We start from the raw sequence: 23,937 nt of genomic DNA on the forward strand, positions 1-23,937 counted from the left end.
ATATATATATATATAAAATCAGATTATAGCCCATGCTGAAACTGATGCTCCTTTGTCTTGAGGCTTGCATGATGAAGATAAATTTAGGAGAGGGCTGTTTAAAATGCCCTTGCACCTTTTTTGTTGAGGTGCTGACTTTTAACACAAGTAGAGCTGATACCAGGTGTGAACAAAGTACACTTTCCCTGTGGAAGCAGTTGTTGGATGTAATAAACCTACAATAGCCTTCCTGCTTATCTGGCCTGTGCCAGAGGCCAGAAGGCTGTATTTGCTGCTTTGTCTGCTGCTGTTCAGGGAGGGACAGTCTCTGCTGGATAACATTTTTTCCTCAAAAGCAGAAGTCACTACTGCTACACTTAAGGGTGTCCAGAGCAATGGCCACAGGTTTTTAGAGCTCCCTTCATGTTTTCTTTGTCCCAGCTTTTCTCTGCCTTTCCCATATGAGGATGAGTTTAACCTGGGCCTTTGACCTGTGAGTGGGGTCCAGCTCTTGTCTCCTCATGAGCCCCTCAGTCTCACACATTTCTAATTCCTCACACTGACAGAAATGCAGGATTTTGTTTGAGTGAAAGCTCAAGCCTGGGATTTAGTCCATTGTTTTCATTAATTTCACTGTGTTTTCCTGCAGAGAGCTTGCATAACAAGACGGGGGGTATTGAGTTAGCAATATTAAATACACAAGAACAATAGCCTATGCTGATGGATAAGAGTGAAAAAGAAAATGTGTCTTCAGAGTCTGTCTTCGTTTGCAGTGGTGCAGCTGTGCTGGCTTCTGGGAGGAGGCTGCGCTGTGGCACCCAGCCTCCAGCTGTGGGCTCAGTTCTGCTCCCAGGCACTCCGACTTTCACTCCCAGCCATGTTAGCTGTGTGCTTGGACATAACCTCCCAAAAGAAAGTCACACTGTTGCTTTATGAAAAGGAAATGTTTAAATCCTTGGCGTTTAGAGGCTGGAAATTTTCTTTGGGAACATTCAGTTGTGTATTTTGACATCTTTGTTCAATTTTTAGATCATCTCTGAAATTTTCACAAATAGCCCAAGTCCCATTATTTATGTTACATGGGAGCAGAACAACCACCCCAGTAATGTATTCACTGAAACTTACAGCTAGACCATATAAGGAGAAAAAATGTGTTTTCCTTCAAACCTGCTTTGGTATTTACCATAAAATGCTCCCAAAGCTAAAATCTTTATGCTGTGCATAGATTTTATTACAGGTAAAACCTTGCCATTCTGAAGAGGAGAGTGCTGACTAAGTGAAGGGTGTGTGAATCCTTCTATCGTGTCCTTCGTCTCACTGATCCTCTTGTCATCAGCTCTGCCAACAGAAATATGTCTCTCCTGCTTAGTGCATTTGAAGACATACATCTGATAGCAGAATTTGTCCAGAGTTTCACGCTGCATGAGTCAAGTACTTTGTGGCCTTTTTCCAGGTACACATGGGGACAAATGTTCCCTGAAATGTGAATTATCTGACTATGAGTGGTCTCAGTCACTGCCCACAGACACATCCAAGCACAAGTACTCAGCAGGGCAGTGGTATGTGTGCGAAACTTCTGCCTGAGAGTCTCTCTCAGGGGGCCAAATGAAAGCCATTTAACTCATAATGCAACAGGAGAGTTACTGTGGTGGGCAGACACAGGAGGAGTGAGCTGAGCTCCTTGTGCCTGCAGCTCAGCAGGGGGAGCAGCTAAATTTTGCTGCATTGGCTTCAGGGTGTCCCGTGGACTTTCACTTGCTGGATCATTTTTGTCACAAACGCCCTCTTCCCTCGCCCCATGCTGACACTCGCTACAGGCACTCCCAGGGCTTTCAATCCAGGCTGAGGTGGTTTGGGACCTTTCTTGCTAGCCTTATGCCAGGGATGAGTATCTCTGTGCAGGGGAGATTCTCCATCCAATTTCAAGTGCTTTGCTTTGCTGAGACACAAAGTATCTTGACAGACTGGAGAATCTGATCCAGTAACCTTATAAAGTAGCAGGAATATTTGTGTATATCCCAAAGAAACCATTATCACCATTCCCAGAATGCAAGACAGTAGGATTACACAGTGCCCAGTAATTCTGCACCTCATAAGTGATAGCTTATTTAGAATACAAAGAAAGATTTTAGGGAGGTGTGGTTTGCTTTTAGATCTTTAAGATAGCTGTTAATCAGCAAAACTGCTGCTTTAAAAAAGTTCCCGTTACAAAGCAGTTTATGAAGATCAAGTTGCAAAGCTCAAAATTATCATACTAAAAAATAAAACCTTGAAAACTGGGTCTGGAAGGCAGCAAATAATCTTCCTTTACAACATGCATGCTAATAAAAGAAACCTAAAATTGCCTATTGTCATAGCTTTAATATTAACACTGGCTGCTTTGGCAAGCTCTAAAGACTGGGCTGCACTATAAAACCTAAAAATGTCCTGGACTTGGAGTTGTTTACACAAAATATGAGGAGATATAAAGTTACAGAGCTGGGGGTTGGAAGAGATGGCTTTAAAACCATCCTCCAAGCACTGACGTCACGTGGAAGCCAGCTGCTGGGATGATGCTGAACGGGACTGTTTTTCAGTTTGCGAAAGTTGCGGAGTTATTCAAAGAGAGTTGCAAATGCTGCCCCAGCTGAAAGGTTGTGTCTTGCTTAGCATTCTTATTTCTTTTAAAGATCAAGATTCACAGAACTGGATCCCAGCTAGCTATGCATTTCATTGCTTTCACTGCTGTTTAGAAATGGACTGAAAAGCTTCTAAAGGATTTCTTATTCCATGAAAGGTATGGTTATAGTTTACTTTAAATCAGTGTTTTCGAACAGTTCAGTCTAAAAAAGAAAGCAAATTACTAATGTGGCAAACAGTTATTTAAACATCTCTCTAATGTTATTTATATATAACGTGTTCATGTACGTTATTTATGGTCTTTATTCTTTGAGAAAGACTCTTCATTAGTTTATTCACTTTCTTCAGAGCAGATGTATCAGCAGAACAGGGGTGACAGATAGCATTGTGAGCACTCGAGTCTGTTTGTTCTTTCTTTCTTTCTCTCTCTCACCATTTATTTCTTTTTTCTTTCCCTTCTCTCTTTCACTCTTTCACTCAAATGTAGTTTCTTTTTATGTATAAAGTGCACAGTATTGTGACACATGGCACACTTTTATAATTGAGCAAATACATATATTTACAACTTCCTTAGTCCTCTAAAATACAGCACTTTGATGTAAATGTAATTTAATAGCTTTTTTTTTCTGTAAAATCAAGGGAAGATTTGTGTGTCTGAATGGTTGTGAGCAGCCAATCTAATTAATCTCTGTTGACAAATAACCTCTCAGCTGATGTCACTGCAGCTTATCTTCAGAAGTTGATAGAGGTTGGTTGCAAACTATTTTGCATTTTTAATATGTGGATAGAAAGGGCATGGGTAAGACATGGAGGAATAATAACATTGACATCAAATAGTTGCTTAAAACATTCTTTGCTTGAGAGGAGGGAGAGCTAAAGGAAAAGTTAAGGGAAAATGCAGCTGATGTAGACAGAATTGATTATTTGCTTGAATTTGATTGCTGTAATGAGCTTCTGACCTTGTCTAGGACATGCAGAAAGTGCCAATACTGCAAGAGTACAGATGCTGTTCTGATCCACACAGCAAATTATAATGTGGCATTTTACATCCCTTTGAGTTGCTTAAGCCATGTGAAGTACCCATGGGGACATCTCGGTGCACTATACAGACAGAGGGTATACTACCGGGACTATAAATTGGATTTTATTGCTAGTAGGGAAAAAAACAAGCAACCCCTACCCTCCCCCAAAACAAAACAAAAACAAACCAACACCAAACACCAAGAAGAAAAAGGGGAAAAGTCATAGAAATAGGAGTTAAAACTTTCTGATTAATTGATCCACTGTACAATAGCAGCAAAACTGTGTACTCATCCAGCTGCTAATGTCAATAAACATGAGTTTTCTTCTCAGAATTTATGTCAAGAGGAAACTGGAGTAGCGTTTAAGAAGCAATACCAGTTTTTTGTGGATCTTGGAGCTACAAGAGACTATCTGTAACTTCTGTAACTAACCTCTTCCAAGACTTGATTTAATTTTGATGGTATCCAATCTCTTTTTGTAATCAGTCTCATATGAAAAAACTTGGAAATTTTTAAGATTAATGCAAACATGGCAATAGTAGTTCTCAGCACTAAGAAACCAGAGGGGCCTTTTCAATGCTGTATGCATGGTTGAAAGGAGTGTATATTATATATCTATTATTATATGTGAAAAAAATATGCTATATAGTATTGACTTTCTTTCTATTAATATGCTGCTGATTGAACCATGGTCATTATTACTAACAGTGCACAAAACAAACAAAAACACCATTTGTGCAAGTTGTGGACAGATTATGACCGATTGTGTTCTTCATGACTTTACACCATTTATATGTTTTTCTATTTCTTTCTGACATGTATGTGAAGGATTCTAGTGGAGCAGAGAGTTGACTTTTATTTATTTCTCAGAGATGTTTTGATAGGTTATGAAGACATAAATATAGCAAAAAAGAAAAGAAATTTAGCTAAAAATTGCAACCTCTGAATTAGCAAAATGAGAAAGTATTGAAATGGTTTTAAAGTATGTTTAGATTGCAACAGGTCTTAAGTGCAGTGGAATTCTTTTGTAAGTTGTTTTTGCTCGACACTTACTGAAGTCTGGCACAAAGCTGAAACATTGGCCTGGAGAGGTGCAGTCTCTGTAGCCTGGCTTCCTTCCCTAAGAAGCCAGGAGCACGCCAGTGCTTGACTTCTTTGGTTATGAGAATGCTGTGCTGTATTTCAGCAGCTCTTAGTTTCAAGGAATTTTATGTTTTTATAAAGCTGTCCTGTGGTGGAAGATGAAGGGTCAGAAATCTTTTTGTAGATAGCTGAGGGACAGATTGCCATTTCGTAGCTCCAAAGCAGGTGTGAGTCAGAATTTGAAAGAGTGAGCTCCAATAGCACCTTGCATGGTGACAGGGTTACACTGTTGTGAAACTGGCTGACAGCTATGTTTGAAGAACAGTCAGTTTTTTCTGTAAGTCCTCCATACAAAATTGCTTGGAGTAAATAGTTTTGCAACGTCTGAGTTAGGACTGGACCCATGATGGCTGTCAGTTTAGAGATCCTGTAGCAGGATGTCCTGTGACCCACAGACCTGAGTAACCCATTGGGCTTCAGCTGAGCTCTTCTGCTTACTTCTTCATGAAGGATGCTGACTCCAAGTTTGGCATCATCTTCCCAGTCAGCTGAAATAACGCAGACACTGATAAGCAATGATTACACAGTAGTCACAGCTGAATCAACAAGACTTGTCCAATAAAATACAGGATGGGGAAGAAATTTGTGTGAAGCTCAAGAATGAATTTTCACTATATCAAAGAAAATGTGGGCAATAAAATGGGGAGTTCCTGTGAGTTGACAATCACTGGCCATCAGTCAGGGAAATTAACAAATTCCAGGAAAGTAAAATGGGTTTACCCCTAGTTAGCTCTCTGGTAATTCATTTGCCTGCCCATATGCGTGGTTTCTGGCAGGAGATCAAAGCAATGCAGAGGCATTTTGTGGCTAGAACTAGATTCCATGTCCACCTAAGTAACACAACAGCTGGCTTTGAGAGCCAGAGTTAACAAACTCAAGTATCAATGTGTGCGTACCAGCCATTATACCGCAGGAGCCGTTGTAACTGAATGAATGAGTGTTATTTTGGCCTTGCAGGCACAGTAAATGTGCTGATGGTAGAGGTGTTTCTATTGTAAAGCTTAAGAAAGTAAGATGAGCACCAGGCCCATAAAATCTGTAACTGTTTTGCTCCAAAGTCAGATGAGCAGATCCAAAATATTTCCTTTAAAATATACATATTTGGCAGTTCAATTAATAATTTTTCGTTCAGAGATAATAAGATACTTACAAAGGGGAAGGAGAAACTGAAGCACAAAATAGTTAAATATTCTGAGCAAGGTTTTGAACTAGATTTGAGTTAGTGCTATTGGAGAATAGTTTTTAGTTTTCCCTATGCTGGTCTTAGAACTAACATTTATAGGATTAGATCTGTTAAATCCAAAATACATGAACTCTTTATAGTGATCTATAGTCTTTTATATAGTATAATGATGCTTTCTACTGTATATGTGTGTTTGTTACCTGTTATTAGCTTTCCTCTCCTGTTTTCCTTCATGTATTCTAAAGCATTCATATAGCCACGAGAATTTTCTGCACATATCAAGTTTACAGTTTCAGTTGCCGAAAGAATGTCACAGTCTGTGTCGTGCTACATGAGTGTGTGAAAGGAGTGCATGAGCAAACATGATACCTTTACACTTGCAGTTGTCTTTTGAACAAACATAAAAAGAGCTTTCACCCTCAAGGGCAGGTGTTGCAGGATCCCAAGGTCCTGAAGTGCCATTCAGCATCATGCAGACTCGAATGTCATTGAAAACAGGTTTATAGTGAAGAGTAATGGCAAAGATGCGAAGATGCCACAGTACAGAGCCCACTGTGGCAGATGTTCCTGATGTCTGTGATGCTGGATGTGTGTCCCTCCCCCGCCTTCCAGACTGGGCCTCTCTGCCCTTGGGTTTGTGTCTTATAACACTTAGTTCATCCATATTCCAGACACACTCCAAATATATATAATTCAGTTGTGTGACACTGTTTCCTGCGAGCACACTTCAGTTAATTATTTTTGGGTTTTGCTTGGTTATTTTTTCCCCTGAAAGCTAGAATCAAACACAAGTAAGACTTATTCTGATAAACTTCCAGGAAACATTCAGGGAAGAAAGAAAAAAAGCAGAGCTATCTTCTTGCTGTTACACAGACTGTAACCATGGACCTGCGTAAACAACTGGAGAATACTGAGAGGAACTGGAATAAAGAGAAGATGGAATTGCTGGAGAGATTTGACAACGAAAGGAAAGAATGGGAATGTCAATGGAAGGTCATGCAGAAGAAAATAGAAGAGGTACTTTTAAACAAAACTCTGAACACTAACATTTTAACTGGTGTCTTATCAGTGATTAGCAGTCGCTTCTTTTTTTTTTTTTTTTTTTTTTTGAATTATATCCTAGTTCTTATCTGTCACTAGAAGTTTCTAATAGGTGATAGTAGGATGCAAAGCCTGGGGTTAAGCAGTATTTGCAATTGCTCTTTTCATACTCATGAATACAAAGCAGGACATTAAATGTCATTTTGTGTGACGTTTGCTATGATATTGTTTGCTGGATATACTGCTGCCAGTCCTGCTGGGCATGAGCCACACTGCTCATTTTATACATGCTTTTTTCAAGCACAGATATGCTGAACAACTGCATATATGGTGTTTAGGAAAATGTATATTTAGTAACCAAAAAATCTAGGTATCATAATTCTCTGGCAAAAAGGAATTAGATGGCACAGGTGTGCTGGGGTAAATGGTAATATTAAAGAGAACGTCATACATTAAATACTGCATGATACAGAATCATTCTGGCTATATCCTGCTCCATTTATGGACAGCTTTTAGGAGACAAAATGGCTACAGTAAATAGCATGTAAGTCCTGACACCGCTTGTGTTTACACATAGTAACAAACACATCCGTTTCTAATGCATCTGTTTCCAGAAATAGTTTAATAATTTATTATTCTTTTATCCCCAAATTGTCGCTGCAGCAGAACCCTCTGGCACTCTGTAATACATAAATTGAATCTTCCTTGGCAACATATAGAAGCAAGTTTTTCACCACTGAGCTTTCCACATTTTTCATTCTGCTGTAGACATGGAGTAGTTTTGCTTGCTCTCTGACAACACCGTCCTGTGGCTGAGCAACACAGCAATGTATGGCAGAGATTGTTCATATGAAAGTATGAGAAGGCAAATGATCAGAGCTAAATGAATTGCAGCCATACGCTGCCCCTTAAACCAGCTTGCAGCATAAGCTTTTCAAGCTCTCTCATATTTTACCTGCAGCTGTGGCAGACTTTGGTATCTTAGAATGAAAGCCATATTTTGTATTCTGTGCTAGGACGTTTCTGTGCTGTCTTACCTAATTTCATTACCAAAGTAAGAGAGCTTCAAAAGTTAGTAATGTGATCTGTTTGTGTAGTTGAATTTCAGTTTGTTAGGTACATGAGCTGTTTTGGAACGACAGTAATGTGTTGTGAAAAGGTATTCTGGCTATTAGTAGTCCTGACAATAGCTCCAAAGACTGTGTTTTTTCCATGTTTTTTGTTAACACATGGATTAGGAAAGTGCGACAGAGACAAAAAACATAAAAAAAAAAAAAAAGGGTAAAGAATGTAATGGATCTGAGGGGAAGAAAATGAAGCAAATTTCTGGATACTGCAGGACCAGACAAAACTGCAGATGATACCCCACGGTTATTGGTATCCTAAGGTCCCTTCTTAAGCTGTCCTTCATTTCAGTTGTCTGATATTTCTTTACCAATGGGGCTGGAGAAAGAGGAGATAATGCCATCCTCTGTAGAGAGATTTCCTCAATAAAACTTGTGCTACCTTATCAGCTTGTATTTTTATTTGGCAGTTTTCTCTAGCCCACCAAAACCTAACTTAATTCTTGAAATCATCCAGGAAGACCTATGTGGTTTCAGAGATTATATTGTTGAGTTATGAGGTGGTATCCTTCCTTCTTACTGCTATGCTGAGTGAGTATGAGGCCCTCATTTCTTGGAAATTACAAAGTTCAACCTTCAGGTTCCATGAGCAGCTGGGCTTTGGGAGTGAAATCTGAAAGCCTAGGATGAGGCCAAGTGTCAAGCCTCTGAATGTGAGAATACTTCTAATCCACAGCACTACCCGTGAAATGGCCACATGTTCTTCGTGTTTTTATTCTTTTTCACTGCCCTTCCAAAAGCTGTTGTGTTGGCCGTGTGCACTGCAAGAGAGCAGGCAGACAGCTGCTCAGAGGTGCCTGCTCTGCACTTTCTTCTTAAGAGCAAGTTAAGAATGAATGTTTATAAAGAGCCGTGAGATCCTTGGCACTGGAAATGATACTGTAAGCAGAAGAGGTTTTTATGATGTTGCTATTTTTTCTAATTTATAATTTATCACAGTTCCCTAGTTTGAATGTGCTGGGTGACAGGAATTAACACCTTTTCCTATACTAATGAAGCCACCGGATCTCAGCAGATAGCGTTAAAGAAGATAAGAGGGTGACAGCCATTGCCAAATAATACCATTCTGCAGTACTGATTTATCACTTCAGTCCCAGGGAAGAATTCCACTTGCCTGAGAACCAGAAGAGTCTGCTCTAGTGCAGATGGCGCTGTATGTGATAAGAATTCACTTCACCTCCTTAAACTAATATACTTTAACAGGCTGTAACATAGCCAGAGCGCTCTTCCTCTCTCACATCCCCATCAGAGCTGTGTCCACCACATAGTGTGCTGGTATTACTTGGAAGACAACCATACAGCTTCTGGCTCAGGGCAGGACCATTAACCTCATGAGATCTCTTCCAATCCCATCCTATGGGTGGAGTCCATACATTAAAACCATGGTAAAGTTTGTGAATGGTAACAGCCCTTTACTCATCCTATGACAATAACGGTCTGTGGACTATCACACTGTGTGACTCAACACTTTTCTACTAACACATGTATGAAATCTTTCTACTTGGTGCTACTGAGTAAAGCAACATTCAAAACAGAAGATGAATATGTTCTTTTGTCATAAAGTTAATCACAGTACTATGATTTAACAGAAGGTTCTGTTGTTTTTTCAGCTTTACCAGGAGGTAAAACTTAGAAGGGAGAGCAATATGAACGTCCATGATAGTAAGGCCATTCAGAGCAAGATGCTGCAGCTGTCCATGCATTCCCCTACTTCAGAAGAGAGTGACACAGTGGGGAACTATCAGCACAATGTGGGAAATGACAGGATGGAAAAAGGGAGTTTGCTCAGTAAAACAGGACATGAATGTAAAGAAATGAGAGCCAAGAGCAGAAATAATACTCTCTTAAGGGACAGTCTGGCCCTTGAGAACCGTGAGGAACCTGAAGACAGCCTCAGCACCAAAACTTCCAAGAAAAATGCCAAGAATTATATTGGTGATCTCAATGTAGTAAGTAAAGCATGAGCATGTTTTGGTTACAAGGGTGAGGAAAATGCTGAGAGATTTGGTCTGCCAGGTTAACCTAGAGAACTGATCTCCCTGGTTTTGGCTTTCTAGAAAGGCACTCTCTCTAATTCCTCCTCAGTTTGCTATTGATTAATGTCTTCTAATTTTTAAAATGTTAACAGCATGCTCTTTACCTCGGTTCATAAGCTATGTGCATTTTTGTATCTTTCCTTGTGCTACTTTCTCTGCTGTGAGTTTTAAATGCAAATCACCACAAGTTTCAAAATAATTCTAGAGATACCATTTAAAAGGCATATGTTAAAGGACTGGTTTTATATTTATAAAGGCTCTTAAAGAACTTGCCAGAGTCAGTGAAGAATTATGCAGCTATCAAGAGGAAATTCGAAAGAAGTCCAACCACAAAAGGTAAAAACATATTTGGACTCTTTATATTACAGGAAGAAAATGAATAATGAGACTGTGCTCCTGTTCACTTTGAAGGAAGGTTTGCTGTTGAATTTATTAGAATTTGGGCAGTACCTATCCTCCTAGCTTTTCAGTGTTCAGCATAAAACATTCAAATTAAATATACTGAAATATGATACAAGGGCATGATACTAGCAAAATGGAATTTATCTGTAGAACCTACAAAACCTACTAGTCTTCCTCTCGAGTTGTGCAGCAATTCTCAGAAGGCAAGACTGAGCCCGTGATGTGACAGGGTGCACACCATGAAAGAGATTAAGAAAGGCTATGTCTCAGCTATGCTGAGACCTCTTTGAAGTCTGCATCATGGCAAGCTCTTCCTTCTCAGATGCTCCCAAAGAGCAGAAGGACTTCTTACACTCCCTCATGCAATCAGTTGGCTGTCTGTCACTAATTTATTATTTTACCTGGGTTAGTGTTTGTATCTTTAAAGCAAATAGATTTGTGCATAGAAACTATGCATAGTTTCTAAATCCTGGCTGAGAAAGGTGATTTTTGAACAGATCTCAAAAAGACATATTTGTACTGTCATGTGTAGTGTTAGGAAACCTACACAAGGGATGCACCATGCTTTCTTCATTCAGTTCAGGTAGACTCTTACTGGAGTCATTAGAACTCACAAGATCCCGCTGTCCTTACTGTAGGATAGGTAAGAAAACAAGCAATCATCTACAAACACTGAGAAAAAGAATTTTGGTGTCAAGGGAAAGGAATACAAGATTCCCTTTGTTGAGCTTTCTTCAAATTTTGTGTATGGTTCAAATACGCTGGATGTATCAGCTGCAGCAAAACTGCTCCCAAATCTTTTCAAGCAGACAGTGTTAAAACACCTGCTCATGGGTAGAATGAATCCATGCTAAGGTGGATTCCCTGGGGGAATACCCTTATTGCTCATCACTAAAACACCTCTCTTTTTATTTCCAGAATGAAGTCACTTCCTTTCCTGGGGGAATTTGAGGAAACCCAAAACATCATTATTCTGCCTGAGATGAACCATGTGCCCAACAATGAATCACAGATTTCAGCTACTTTTGAAACAGAGGAAGATAATAATAGGAAGAATCTGATGAGCTCCACCAAGGCTTTGAAGGACATGTCTTACGGTGGTCATACTGGTGACAGAGGAACAGACTTCAGACCTTGTCAAACGAAAGAAGCTCCACCAGTTCCTCCACGGAGCACTTCTCTGCACCTAACAAACTCACTTTCTGCAGTTGTACAGCTTTCTGACACACTAATGAGAGATTCAGGCATCAAAAGCAATTGTAAGGCTCAGGACTGTAGGAATGGAAGGAAACTGATGAATCCTTCACTTGTAAACCAGAATGAAACGGCAGCAGCCTGTGCAAATGAAGGGCAAGCTGTGAAGGGTCCTGCGTTGGTAACTCCTGCAACGCCTGTCACCAAAAATGAGTGCAATGTACCAAGTTTCTGCCACAACACATGGGCATATGATGTGGGCAAAATTGGAAAAGACAATAAAAGTGAACCTCCCCCACTGTCAGCCCAAAAGAGTTGTTCAGATGGAAATATGGCCCAAAGCAACAAGATGCACCAGAAACAAAATCCGAAGTCTCACAGCAGTCCTTATTACAGTAATAACTTTTATGCCTCTGCTAGCTTGCACAATGATGTTTTGGAAGACTCTAGGTATACTTTGGGAAAGACTCAAAGAAATGAAACTTTGGCAGCAAAGATCGATGAGTTTAACCGGACAGTATTTCACACAGGTAAACATAACAATGCTTTGCAAGAAAACCAGGTGCCTCGAACAGCATCAGAAGACCACAAACCCTGCAGCACACGGTGCGACTCTGCTATTAGCAGGACAGAAACTGTAAATACAACTGGTGTTGCAAATCCTAAATTCTCTGCAGCAAAGGAGCAAGAAACTAGCAACCCCAGCAAAGCTGTCAGAACAGCAGGGCAACAAAAGCAAATAAATGGACTTCCAAATACTAGTGGTTATAGACACATGCTTCACGAGCATGACTGGAGACCGAGTAACTTATCCGGTCGCCCACGTTCAGCTGACTCAAGGTCGAACTATGGTGTTGTTGAAAAGCTTTTGAAAAACTATGAAAAATTAACAGTGACTTCTCCGTGTGATGTGAAATGCTGCAAAGATAAGTGGACATGGGCAAATTCTGAATTCACCAATGGCAGTTGTGAGACATTGAGTCAGTATTTAGAAATGCTCCAGACTGAGCAAGGAAAGCAAGAATTTCCAAGGAATTCAGCCAGGCATATTGGGCAGCAACTCAAGCAAGGAAAAGAGAGACAGAAGTTACCAGAGGTAAGGTTCATGAGAATGGCAAGAACAAAATAATTCAGTTTCATACAAGCTTCAGATTCTAAACTTGTGCAGGCTAATGTGAAATTGTAAATAATTATGTAAAAACAGAAACTTTAGGCCAGGATCTGAATGAATCAGGAATAATTCCTCTGAAGATAATGGAGTTGTGGGAGGGCAGAAGCATGTAAGTAAGAATGACCAATGAAGATGTGTGCCAACTTCTGATCTCTGCTGCTATTGTGTAAAGCTAGATTTTAACTGCAATGCAGCTATTCCAGGATTGAACTAGTGGGAACTGCAATCAGGTTTTAACTCCCTTCCTCCTTCCTTTAGTTGATGAGTTATTACATAAGCTTTCCCAAAAGGCTTAAGCACATTTGGCCGTGTCAAAATCTTAGAGGGCTTAGATAGCAATCTTCAGCATCCACGGTGCTGCTTGATTCAGGATTTCTTTGAAACTGCCTATGAAAAGGGGTATTGCAGCTCCATAAAGTTTCCAGTAATAAAGTGACCTCAGTTCCAGGCTTCTGCTATATACGCAAGCACAGGCCCACAGAAACAGAAGAGTATGGCATGACTAATTAATTTGTATCTGGCTGAATGTTATTTGCAGAAGTTTAGAAATAATGCCTTTGCCAACAGAGAAACAGATGGTTTTGAAAATACACTATAAGTTGAAGGTTCTGTAAAAGGCTACAAAGAGAGAAAAATAATTTTTCCTGAAGAGCTCTTTGGCCAACAAGCACAAAGAGATATGCCCCTTAACATCTCAGAAAAGAGAAGGCAAATGTGTTTGGAGCTGAGGAACTTAAATGGATTCAGGCTGTCAGCTGGTGTGCTTTAAACTGTCACAAACTGACAGACTTCAGCGGAGCTATGTGGATTTAAACAGCTGAGAATCTGACCATGCAGGTTTTCTTCTGCATGTCTTTCTGACAGCCTTGCAGTGATGCAACATCTTGCTTAGCAGACACATCTTTATTTCAGAACAGAAAGAAACAAACCATGAAGCTTCTGATTTCCAATGAACTTTTGATAGGAAAACAAATTTTAATCAATGAATATGTAGGGAAGAAATAATTGCTAGATAATCACTGAGTTTACATTGATGTAAGCCCAGAATAACTTTACTAAGCCAACTAGATTTTTTTTAATCCATAGGCTCATACATTATGCTGTCATTTCTATCTGCACAAACTAAGAATATTGCCTGATTAAGGAGTACCATTTTAGGTCCAGCAGCATTCACATAACAAAGATGTAAAGAACTACACATGGCATGAGGCATTTGGTTTGTTTTCATTATTTCCAATTTACAACGCTGTAGCTACGATCAAAATCTGTTGGTTTTCCTGTGTATATAAGGGTCTGCATGTAGACATGACACTGCATGAATACATAACCATTTTTAATTGGTCACCAAGTGTAAACAGCCTCATGTTGCACTAATGGAAACAGAGTTCTTAGCAAGATGTGACTGCTGAAGTAGGATCTATCAAAATTGTGTAGATCTATCATAAATTGTGTAGATCATACTCCAGTAAAGTAAGATGGTATTCCGAGTTCTACATTTAGAACAGTACAGAGTTCATTCACAAAACTTCCAGCAATGAAATGAGAAGTGAATGTCAGTTTTAGCTCATATTAACATTTTATACCTTTCCTTGTGTCTGACACTTGTCTCCATATATTTTAAACTGCAACCAATGTGAGAATCCCTATACATAGAAATAGCTGCTCTTTTGCATTCAGTGCATTACTGTTCTCCTTTTAATAGCTTCAGACCACCTGTTCTGAGGTCACCCCAAATGTCTTCCTGCATTCATGCTGCATTCCACAAAAGCCATAACTTGTTAAGCAAGGAATTGCCTTTGTGTTCTAGATATCTGTGCCAGCTAAATGTTCAAGTGGGAAGGGTTTCTCCCGGCCTGCTCGGCCAGCAAATCGACGCTTACCTTCCAGATGGGCATCCAGGTCACCGTCAGCACCTCCTGCTGTGAGAAAAACGGCGTACAACTGCTCTGTCTCCTTTCGGTCAGAGACCTCAGTAGTCTGAACCCTGAGCTGGGTTGGATGGTGGTGTGAAAGCTCTACGCCTCATTGTAACTGTGTTTGGTATGTGTTAGAGCAACCAGTTCTACACTGTTGTATCTTGTCCAAGAGTGACCCCCACCACATGCTGGGCAAAGCGTTTTGAATCTTAGGTCATTATCACCACAGTCTTCAGTGTTTTTATTGAGATGAACTAACTATACCCCTGGTTTTCTCTGGTTTTTTTTGGTAATTACTCACAAGTAATTTATTTTGAATGGCATCTTCCTTAATTTGCCAATCAATTTTGAGTTGAAACAATGTATAGTGCTGTATATTCTGACTCTTCTGCAAACAGCAGAACGTAAAGCTGTATGCATGATCATGTGTTCGTAGGTGCATGTGTTGGACTAGGAAGTATACAGATCTGTATTTAGAAGAGACAAACTGTGCTAGTGTTGACATTGAAATTGCAACCTATATGCCTACATATATATATACTTTGTGTTTATTTTAAAAAGTTTGAAATACAGTCCTGATGACATTTATATTTTGTATATCTTTTACATAGGTTCACAGGTGTAGTATTTAATGTACAAAAACTAAATAAGCATTTTTGTGACTGATTGCAACGATAATGCCTTGCACAATATGTATCTGAAGCAGACTAGCTCAACTGATTAATCAGTCATGCTTCATGGCATCCTCGTTCAGTTTCCTAACCCTTATGATGCTAGGACAAAATAACCAAACATATTTTTTCTGAATTAAAATATTATCTGATTTGTAATACATTAGCCTTTTTCAGCACCAGAGACATTCCTGAAATGTTCCAATCCCTTTAAAAAGCTTAAATGTGCCATTATATGTATAGCATACTGTAAACACTTCTGTAGTTGCAACTAGTGTAACCTACAATTTATGAAGGGAAAAAAAGGGTTGTATATGCTCAATTCTGTAAAACTTATTTTTCCTTCTAGCATTATACTTTGAGGTTTGGCAAAGTCAGATAACAATGGACTCATTTACTCAAGGAAGGGGAACAAGGACCGTTCTTGTTCCCAGTGCTGCAACCACACTCCTTTTTTATTCTTCTCCTAGACTAGAGTGCCTGAGCCACTTGCTAATTTACTGGTCCCAGACAGACTTGTGGCAGTCAGTTATGAAGCTTACTTGCACTCTGGCAACAAGCTGCATCTAGTATGGAAATATTGCATCAAGGTATGATCACAATGGTGCCCAAAACCCTAGACACAGGGCTTTGGAAGTATGTTTTTGCCATCACTTGACTTGGTGTTATGGGCCACCTGAATGACATGCACAGAGCCCGGCTTGTTCCTTCCCCCAGCATGAAAGAAATATGGGCACTACCCAGACATTTGCTGAACTTTCAGAAAGATAGTGCCCTTCATGCTGAAATTTTTGCACCCTTCTCTGGGCTGTTGCTGGATGCATAATGCAATAATGATGATAAATGTTACCTTTAAACAGCATGTCTAGGTTAAAAGGAGTAAAGAGGCACTTCTTCAACACCAGCCCGATCCTGTCTTGCAACTTTTCTTCTGCTGGAGAAAAATAGTGTGTTCAAAGGAATTTCCAAAATCATCCCAGGATCCATTAATGTGCACATCTTCCTATGTGAATGTAAAAAAAATTTCAGAGAGAGTGTAGGCTTTTGTCCTAGTGAATTGTATGTGTGGCAATATAGGGAAAATTAGTTGTGCTTAATTTGGTAGTTATCTGTTGTCCTACTCCAGTCATGTTGAGAATTCATGCCTTTTTCCTTCCTTTTAGGGACTTATTCTTCTTTCTTCTGCACCACTTTGGTTTTGCAGAGAGAGAAAACAGGAGGCCACGTGTTCTGAGCAATATAGCCTGTATGGTAGCATCAGTAGCTGCTCAGGCATGCCAGTATGGGAGCAAGCAGGCATTGGAGCCATAAATCCAACATAATCACACCATTGTGGCTGCCTGCATGGCAAAAGCATGCTCAGAGAAATTTTCCCAATCTAGACTTCTGGTCCTTTCTAGACATGAGTGGTGGGAAAGCACAATATATGAAGGCATCAAACAGATCAGCAATTAATCAAAGTTTACTCAGGCATTATTGCAAAGTTATTACTGGAAAAGATACAAGGACAGAAAATCTTGAAGAAAATATATACAGTTTGGATAGAGACAAAAATCTGTGTGCCTGAGTGAAAAATCAAGAGTATTATAAATTTGTCTGTTTGCCCTAACTTAGAGATTGCACTCCATTAACCTCCTTGGAACTAGAAAATTTAGAGATGATTTAGAGTGAATTTGGAACATAGCTTAAGATTCTATCTAACTGTGGAAATTAGCAAACCAAAATGCCTTGCAAATTGACCTTTTAAATGCCCAAGTAGCGAGGCAGCTTTAAATGCCTAAGGTTGAGGAAAGGGTAATATGAGAGAATTGTAAAAAAATGGTTCTTAATTTCAGTCAGTGTTGACTGCAATAAAACTTCTTTAAATTACCTTCATGGTAAAGTTAAGCCGTTTTGTTCTGAAAAATGGTGATGTACTTTTGTTTGAAGTATGTAACTATGAAAACATTTCCCTTGATTAGTCAGTGAAGGTATTTCTTTAGTTCCTTACAGTTTCTTTGATCACCTTTGACATATGTCACATTGTTGAATAACAGAGAAAGGATCAAATACCTACAACATTTCCTGATGTATGTAAGTTTAATGAACAGAAGGTTTTTGAAATAAACTAATAGGTCAAGGACAAGTCCATTTTGTCAAGATTTTCTGTGTCCATCTAATTCCAGACATTGGTTCTGATGCCCAAAGTATCAAAAAAGGTAATTTTGGTCCGTAGGTGGCTGGTCGGACATGCCAATTTTAGAAAATTGCCACTGACACTTTAAATATTCTCTTCAACTGCACCTGTAACAGGGACAGTGCACTGCAGTGAATTTTTTAGCTCCCAGAACTGTGATTACTGAACCATACTAATGGTTTTATTGCACTTATTTGCTATAGGGTGAAAAGAGGTCCATTGGACTTTCAGGTTTCCCCGTGTTATCTCTGACAAGGAAATACAGTTACCTTGGAAGCTCTGAAGCAAGAGATTCTCTATATACACAGAAACACACCTCAACACACACCCCCCCTTCTGCAAGAACCACAGATGATCTAAGTATACCTTGACCTTTCTATTAATCTTAGTGTCACCTATGGAAGCGGAGAGTTTTGTAAGCCTATTTTTAAAATAGATTTTTAATATTGTTCCTCCATATGCTGTCTAAAGTCTTAATGCAGATATAGGTTCTTCTTACTTGTGCACTGAACAAGTCTAAGACTCTCTTTATTGCATGTTTATGGGCTTTAGTACTGAAATAAATGCAGTTTCAAACTTCCTGCACACACAGAGTCAGCTGCCCATTGAAATGGGGATGTCACTAGGAATCAGCTGGCTGGTACTTAGTTGACAGAAAGCATCATTCTCCCTCTTGCTGGGAGATGGAGCCATGATCTTTCCCTGAAACCCTTTTAGCAAAGAGTGTGGCAGCACAGAAACACATAGAGAAGAGTCAGTTAGACCTTACCTACATATGCAACATAGCAGGCCACCTGAAGGCTGCAAAGCTGGGCTGACTCAGAGCCCCTGCTAGAGGAAGGAATAGAAGAAAAAAATTTTATTTAAAACCTCTGGATTTCATTCCTCAAACTCAGAGTACATTTCCACTAAATGTTTTATCTTTCCAGTGTTAGTGACAGACTTCCTATGTATCTTTGAAATGTTGCTTAAGGAATGAACTTTGCTTGTTCTCCAGCAACAACACAATTGTCTTTCACTATTACACATACTTGTAAGGGAGTAAGCTGTTATATATAGCAAAGAATTGGCAATCACTGTAATATAATTTCCCAGAGCATTCAGAACACCATTTTATTTCTCCAGTTGTCTGTTTAAAAAAATGCTTCTATAAATAGGGATTTTGTATCCAAATGGCTTCAACAGCATTTTAGAAAATATCTACAGCAACCCAGCAGGCAGGCCTTAGACTTTTGTTATTTCTGGACCAAGTCTAAATTTCCTAGCATGCAAGAACTTATGCAATTCTCACAGTGCTGCTATGCAAAGAATTTATTTGGCTTTGAGATCTGTAATATATAACTCTGTTATGTTGCTGATATTCTCTATTGGACTAATCTGTAATGGTGTCTTTGGTTGTGTACATGCTCTTTAAACTGGAAGTCAGAATGCATTTGCTGTAAACACACTAAATCAAAGCCCCTTCTTGCCTTTGGCCTTTGCACCCCTACTCCATTCCCAGTGGATGTATATTTTTATGTGGTTTATTGCCATTGGTCTATATGTATATGCCATACCATAGGACTTTCTATTTGTACCACAGTCAAAATATTTTTTTGGACAGCCTATTCTAAAAAATGCTGATATTACTATTGCCACTCACAAATATATTAGATCTTGATCTATTGTTTTGCATCACTGAAAATGCACTTTCTTCATCAACTGTTAGTGGCATACATTATACAAAACTTGCGCTCTTGTTTTTTGAAATGATGATTAATCTGCTTTTGAGATTGCTTCTACCCCTCTCTCTCACACCTTTTGTGTTCTGAAAAGTACTTGCGTCAGCAGAGACATGTTTCAGATGTGTACAGTTGATCCAGTTGCTGTGTGGCTATGGGAGCTCATACCTAAGGGTGCCTTGCTAACTATGTTACTCTAAAAAGAATTGTATCAGAATTTCCGTAAGGTAAGAGAGATCAAACCGTCTATATGATCAAAGTGAAAGTGTGCAAATAAAAATCAGAAAGAAAACAGAAGAATCAAAGTGGAGAGTACAACACTTGTAGTAAATATTGTGGCTAGTTCTTTGCTTCTAATGGAAGATCCCTCTGCTGCCTACTTCATACCACCTGAAACTTCCAGTAATGTACTGTCTTTTTTCAATCAGCATCTTTGTATTTACGTTTTTCCTGCTCTGTGAGCCTGTATTAGCAGGAAGCACTGATATTAGTAATGTCAGATTAACACCAAGCCTTCTGCTTCCCATATTTGATGGTATGGTGGTTATTGAAGACTGCTCAAATTTCATTTGTTAATCCTTTCTGTGGCAGCAGTTGGTTTTATCAGCAGGTCTATGATGGTGCTCACAGCGTGAACATTATGCAATGCACAACATATTGTGTCTTCCACCCATGCCGGAGGCGCAGCGCTGCACAAGGGCACGCTCTGTCACACTGCTGAAATGGGGAGATTCCTGGAACATAAATGTGAACCAGTCTTGTGCTTCAGTACAACAGGAGTGACTGTACCTCGTCTGCTGGTCATGCCAGGCAGCATGACTAGAGTAAAAGCAACTTCAGTCTTCAGTACAGGATGTTTGTTACCACAGTGGAACAAAAATACAATCTTATGGTCTTTTCTGGAGGGATGAGTGTGGGTTTAATCACATTGGGACAAAATTACAGTCTTACACCCTTTTGCAGAGGGATGCCCATCTCTAGAGGCATCTGCACAGCAAAGGAGAAGTAGAACCTGTCCTAGGATGGGGCATCTCCTGAATTTGGATCAGATCCCTTTCCTGGAGTGTTAAATCCCGTACTACTTTTGAGGGAAACTTGGGGGGGTGAAGTGAGTGCAATATGCCAGTTAGTGTTTATTGTTATAGTTTTCCTAGTACCTATCCAGGGGCTGCTGTTTTATGCTTTTTCTCTAGTAACCACAGTCTGCAATGTTTCTCTTTAAGGGTTCAGGGTTGATTTCTTATAGTGGTGTATGTTGTGTGTGTATGGCCAAGATTCACTGAAAAATGACACTGTAGTGGAAAGTCCATACATCTTACACTTTTAAATCAGTTTATGTACTGTGTGGACCCAACATATACAGCTCTATTGCATGAGATAATGTTTCCCCTTGCCACAGAGTAGATGTGTTTCCGATATGAACTGAGGGGAAGAGAGCAAGCACTGCACAGGTACGTCTAAGGCATGTAATACAGTTAGGCAAGCTGTACTGGCTGATATTAATGGGTGAGCTAAAATCCCTTGATTAGTCACCCCAGGAAAGCCAGAGGTTCTTTAATGTTCAGTCTCAGTGGATGCATAGACTTCTACTAACTTGTGAACAAGTCACAGAGATCTTAGTTCTAAGGAGTCTGGTTTTGATTGCCCCCCCAACTGGAGGCATGCAGCTGCCTGTGGCAGATGTGCCTGCATATTCTTCTGCCAGTGCCCCTCAGATTTCCCTAAAGTAGTTTACTGCAGCTGGAAGAATTTCTGGCATCACCAAATCATATTCACAGTAGAAAAGGATCTTAATTAAAGAAAATTGCACTCATGTGTGAACTTTTCAAATGTGACACTTCCAGCTAGCATGGTGACACAGAAAATCATACTGAGTTTTACTTCTGTATCATTTCTATATCACTAGATACCTGCAACAGGTCAGCCATTCTGGTACCATGTATGATGTAGAGCTGCTTAAGACGTTATTGATGGAAGTGCACCACAGATATACGTGTACCTATGGTCTGCTTGTTTCTTTGCAGAATCCTTCTAGTTTCCACAAAGATATTCTGATTGTTTTGAGAGCTTTGGGATTTATTTTTTTTTTAAATCACTTGAAGGCAGTTGAACTAGCCAGGCTATTACTGGTAAGAAGTTATACAGGGATTTCTTCTGAAAGTAAAATGTCTACTCAGAGAAGTAGGTGGCTACCAAAGGAGGTAAGGTGTTCACAAGCTGGCTCTTACACTGTCACGTCTCCTCTGTGTATATATATATATATATGTGTATGTGTGTGTGTGTGTGTGTATATATATATATATGACACATATGACACATCTTAGCAAATTTCCTTTCCCGAAGTCCCACAGTGTCCTATGCAGCTGGTTTTGCTGTTGACACCATTTACTACATATATGAGTACCACAGTCAGATATGTAGTACATACAGATAAATGATGTCTAATATTATATGTAAACAGACACCTCACAAAGAATGGTACTGAAATGCTTTACATTAAAAACAGGATGTGACTTAATGAGATACAGCAGTTTTTGAAAGCCCATTCTCATATAAGTAAATGCAATCAAATCATTTAATGAAAAAAAATGTGCTTATGCATGTCACCTTTTCCTTCCAAATATTGTAAGCCTACCTTACAGCTCTGATCCTGATTTTGCCTCTTGTACTGCAGGTAAAAAAAAAAAAAAAAAAAAAAAGTGGAAATAATCAGAAAAATCCTCTAGCTTAGGCACTGCAAAATGTCTGGTACTGGTCTCCCTGTACATGGATATGAGACTTTGACAGTTTAAGATTAAATAATATTGTCCATGCAGAGAAGCTGAAATTCCATTTCTCTTCTCTGTAGTTTTACTCCTTCCTCTCCCTTCCTTCCATTGGGAGGTGAAGATTCAACCACCCAAGGAGAAGAGAAGTAGGCCTGGTAAAAGCAGCTGCCTGGAAGCTTCTCTTCACTTTCCAGCTTCTCTTCTGCAGGCCTCCAGACCTGCAAGACACATGATGTTTCCACAGACCAGCTCTGAGAAGCCAGAGAAAGATGCCTTTTGTGGTCTTTCTGCAACAAGCACTAAAGCAGCCAGTTTGGAGCTGAATAGTTTTATAGGCTTTTTTTGCTTTTGTAGTGTGGAGAAGGCTTTTGCCTCTTCTGTGCGGGAGTCTGTCTCCCTCTCAACCACCTCTTGGATGGGTTGCTGCAATTTTAATTAATTTTACAGCAAAATTTCACAGCAGTTTGGACAGAAAGTGAAGAATTCCTCATTCTCTACTGGAAGTTAGACAAAACCTGAACTAGATGTACAAAGGGCCAAAAAGAATTTAAAACTGTTTAAAAATCTCTAGCCAAAGTGATCTGCAGTCAGCTCACTAAGGTTTTTAGAACTGAACTGTCTCTTAAAGCTTGGATCTGCAAAATAAACCAGCTTGTTTCTGTTGTAGTGAATGGAAAGTGGATGATGAAAGTAATTTGCAATATTCAGAAGTTAAGATAACAGCAGTCTATTGACTTAAGTAGCAGTATGCTGCTTGTACGCATCCTATGAGTAGTTATGTGTTAGATATTCTGTTTTTCCTAGGATGCTATTCAGTGCCAGCCTATATGTCTTTTGGTCTAGACTGCTGTGTTTCATTGGAGGAATACATTTAAACATGTCTGGGGGACCCAAGCTGATGTAATGCTGGAGACCCCACCTCTGTGATCTGCAACATTTGAGAAAATCAAAGCTCACTAATTCAGAGTGCCTGCTTGCCTTTTATGTTTATACACACACAAGTGTGTATATATCGCATGTGTACATCCACATGTATATACATCTTTTCCTAAACACAGTAAAAAACCCAACAGCCTCACTTCTGCTCTTTCTGAAATGCTCTTCGTACACTAGTCACAGCTGGCTAAACCTGTTTTTCATGACACTAATATTCCCCACTGTTGACTAGTTGAGTATTACAGAAAAGGTCAGCTGCAGCAGGTCAGGAATAAGGAAATGCCATTCTTGAATTTCTTATTTCTTTGTCAGAGACACAGAGAATTTGTTTTTTATTACACTCACAGCTTTTAGCTTTCAGTTGGATCAAAAGGAGAGGGCATTTGTCCATCTCCAGCATTTCAGACGGGTCTTTATCTGTAAAATTCTTGAATGCTACACACAAGAACCTCTGATCACTAGACTTTGTATGGAGGCAGAATAAATGACTGTGATCCAGCTAAGTCATAAATTTGGGGGTTTGGAAGACCATTCTTCTCCCCACATACAGCTTACAGAGTGAGGCCACGCTAGATATGAGTGTTAAACCTCAAAGCACTGCACTGGTACATGTCTATTTTCTAGCTGTGTTTTCTGCAGCCCTGAAGAATGGAGCAAGCATTAACATTCCTATTTTTGAAGTGAAGGAAAATGAAGCAGAAAAAGAAATAGCAGGAAACTCTTGACTTTTCAGGGGCAAGTGAGAGGAAGGAAGTGAAGCAGAAGATCAGAGCAAAAGCAGCTGTAGCAATGTAAGATGTGCCATGCTCTTTTTTACTGCTGTTTCAAGAGGGAA

The 23,937-nt window shown here is 39.5% G+C and overlaps 1 protein-coding gene across 1 annotated transcript; it reads left to right on the forward strand.

The window, feature by feature from the left end:
- Positions 1 to 6,828: 6,828 nt before the first annotated feature.
- On the forward strand, positions 6,829 to 15,362 carry KIAA0408 (KIAA0408 ortholog). The gene is made up of 5 exons (XM_010076612.1): positions 6,829 to 6,963; positions 9,722 to 10,060; positions 10,404 to 10,483; positions 11,468 to 12,839; positions 14,722 to 15,362. The coding sequence occupies exons 1-5, from the start codon at positions 6,829 to 6,831 to the stop codon at positions 14,893 to 14,895; spliced, it is 2,100 nt and encodes a 699-aa protein (XP_010074914.1). The 3' UTR covers positions 14,896 to 15,362.
- The last annotated feature ends 8,575 nt before the right edge of the window (positions 15,363 to 23,937 follow it).

The sequence above is a fragment of the Pterocles gutturalis genome, unplaced genomic scaffold (genome assembly GCF_000699245.1).
Source record: "Pterocles gutturalis isolate BGI_N339 unplaced genomic scaffold, ASM69924v1 scaffold43713, whole genome shotgun sequence".
In the NCBI taxonomy this organism is placed as follows: domain Eukaryota; kingdom Metazoa; phylum Chordata; class Aves; order Pterocliformes; family Pteroclidae; genus Pterocles; species Pterocles gutturalis.

Excerpts from the sequence above, each read along its gene's own strand:
- KIAA0408 (XM_010076612.1), top strand. The coding sequence starts at position 6,829 with ATGGACCTGCGTAAACAACTGGAGAATACTGAGAGGAACTGGAATAAA. Across the intron at positions 10,061-10,403 it reads ATATTGGTGATCTCAATGTA|GCTCTTAAAGAACTTGCCAG; the intron begins GTAAGTAAAGCA and ends ATATTTATAAAG. Across the intron at positions 12,840-14,721 it reads AGAGACAGAAGTTACCAGAG|ATATCTGTGCCAGCTAAATG; the intron begins GTAAGGTTCATG and ends TTTGTGTTCTAG.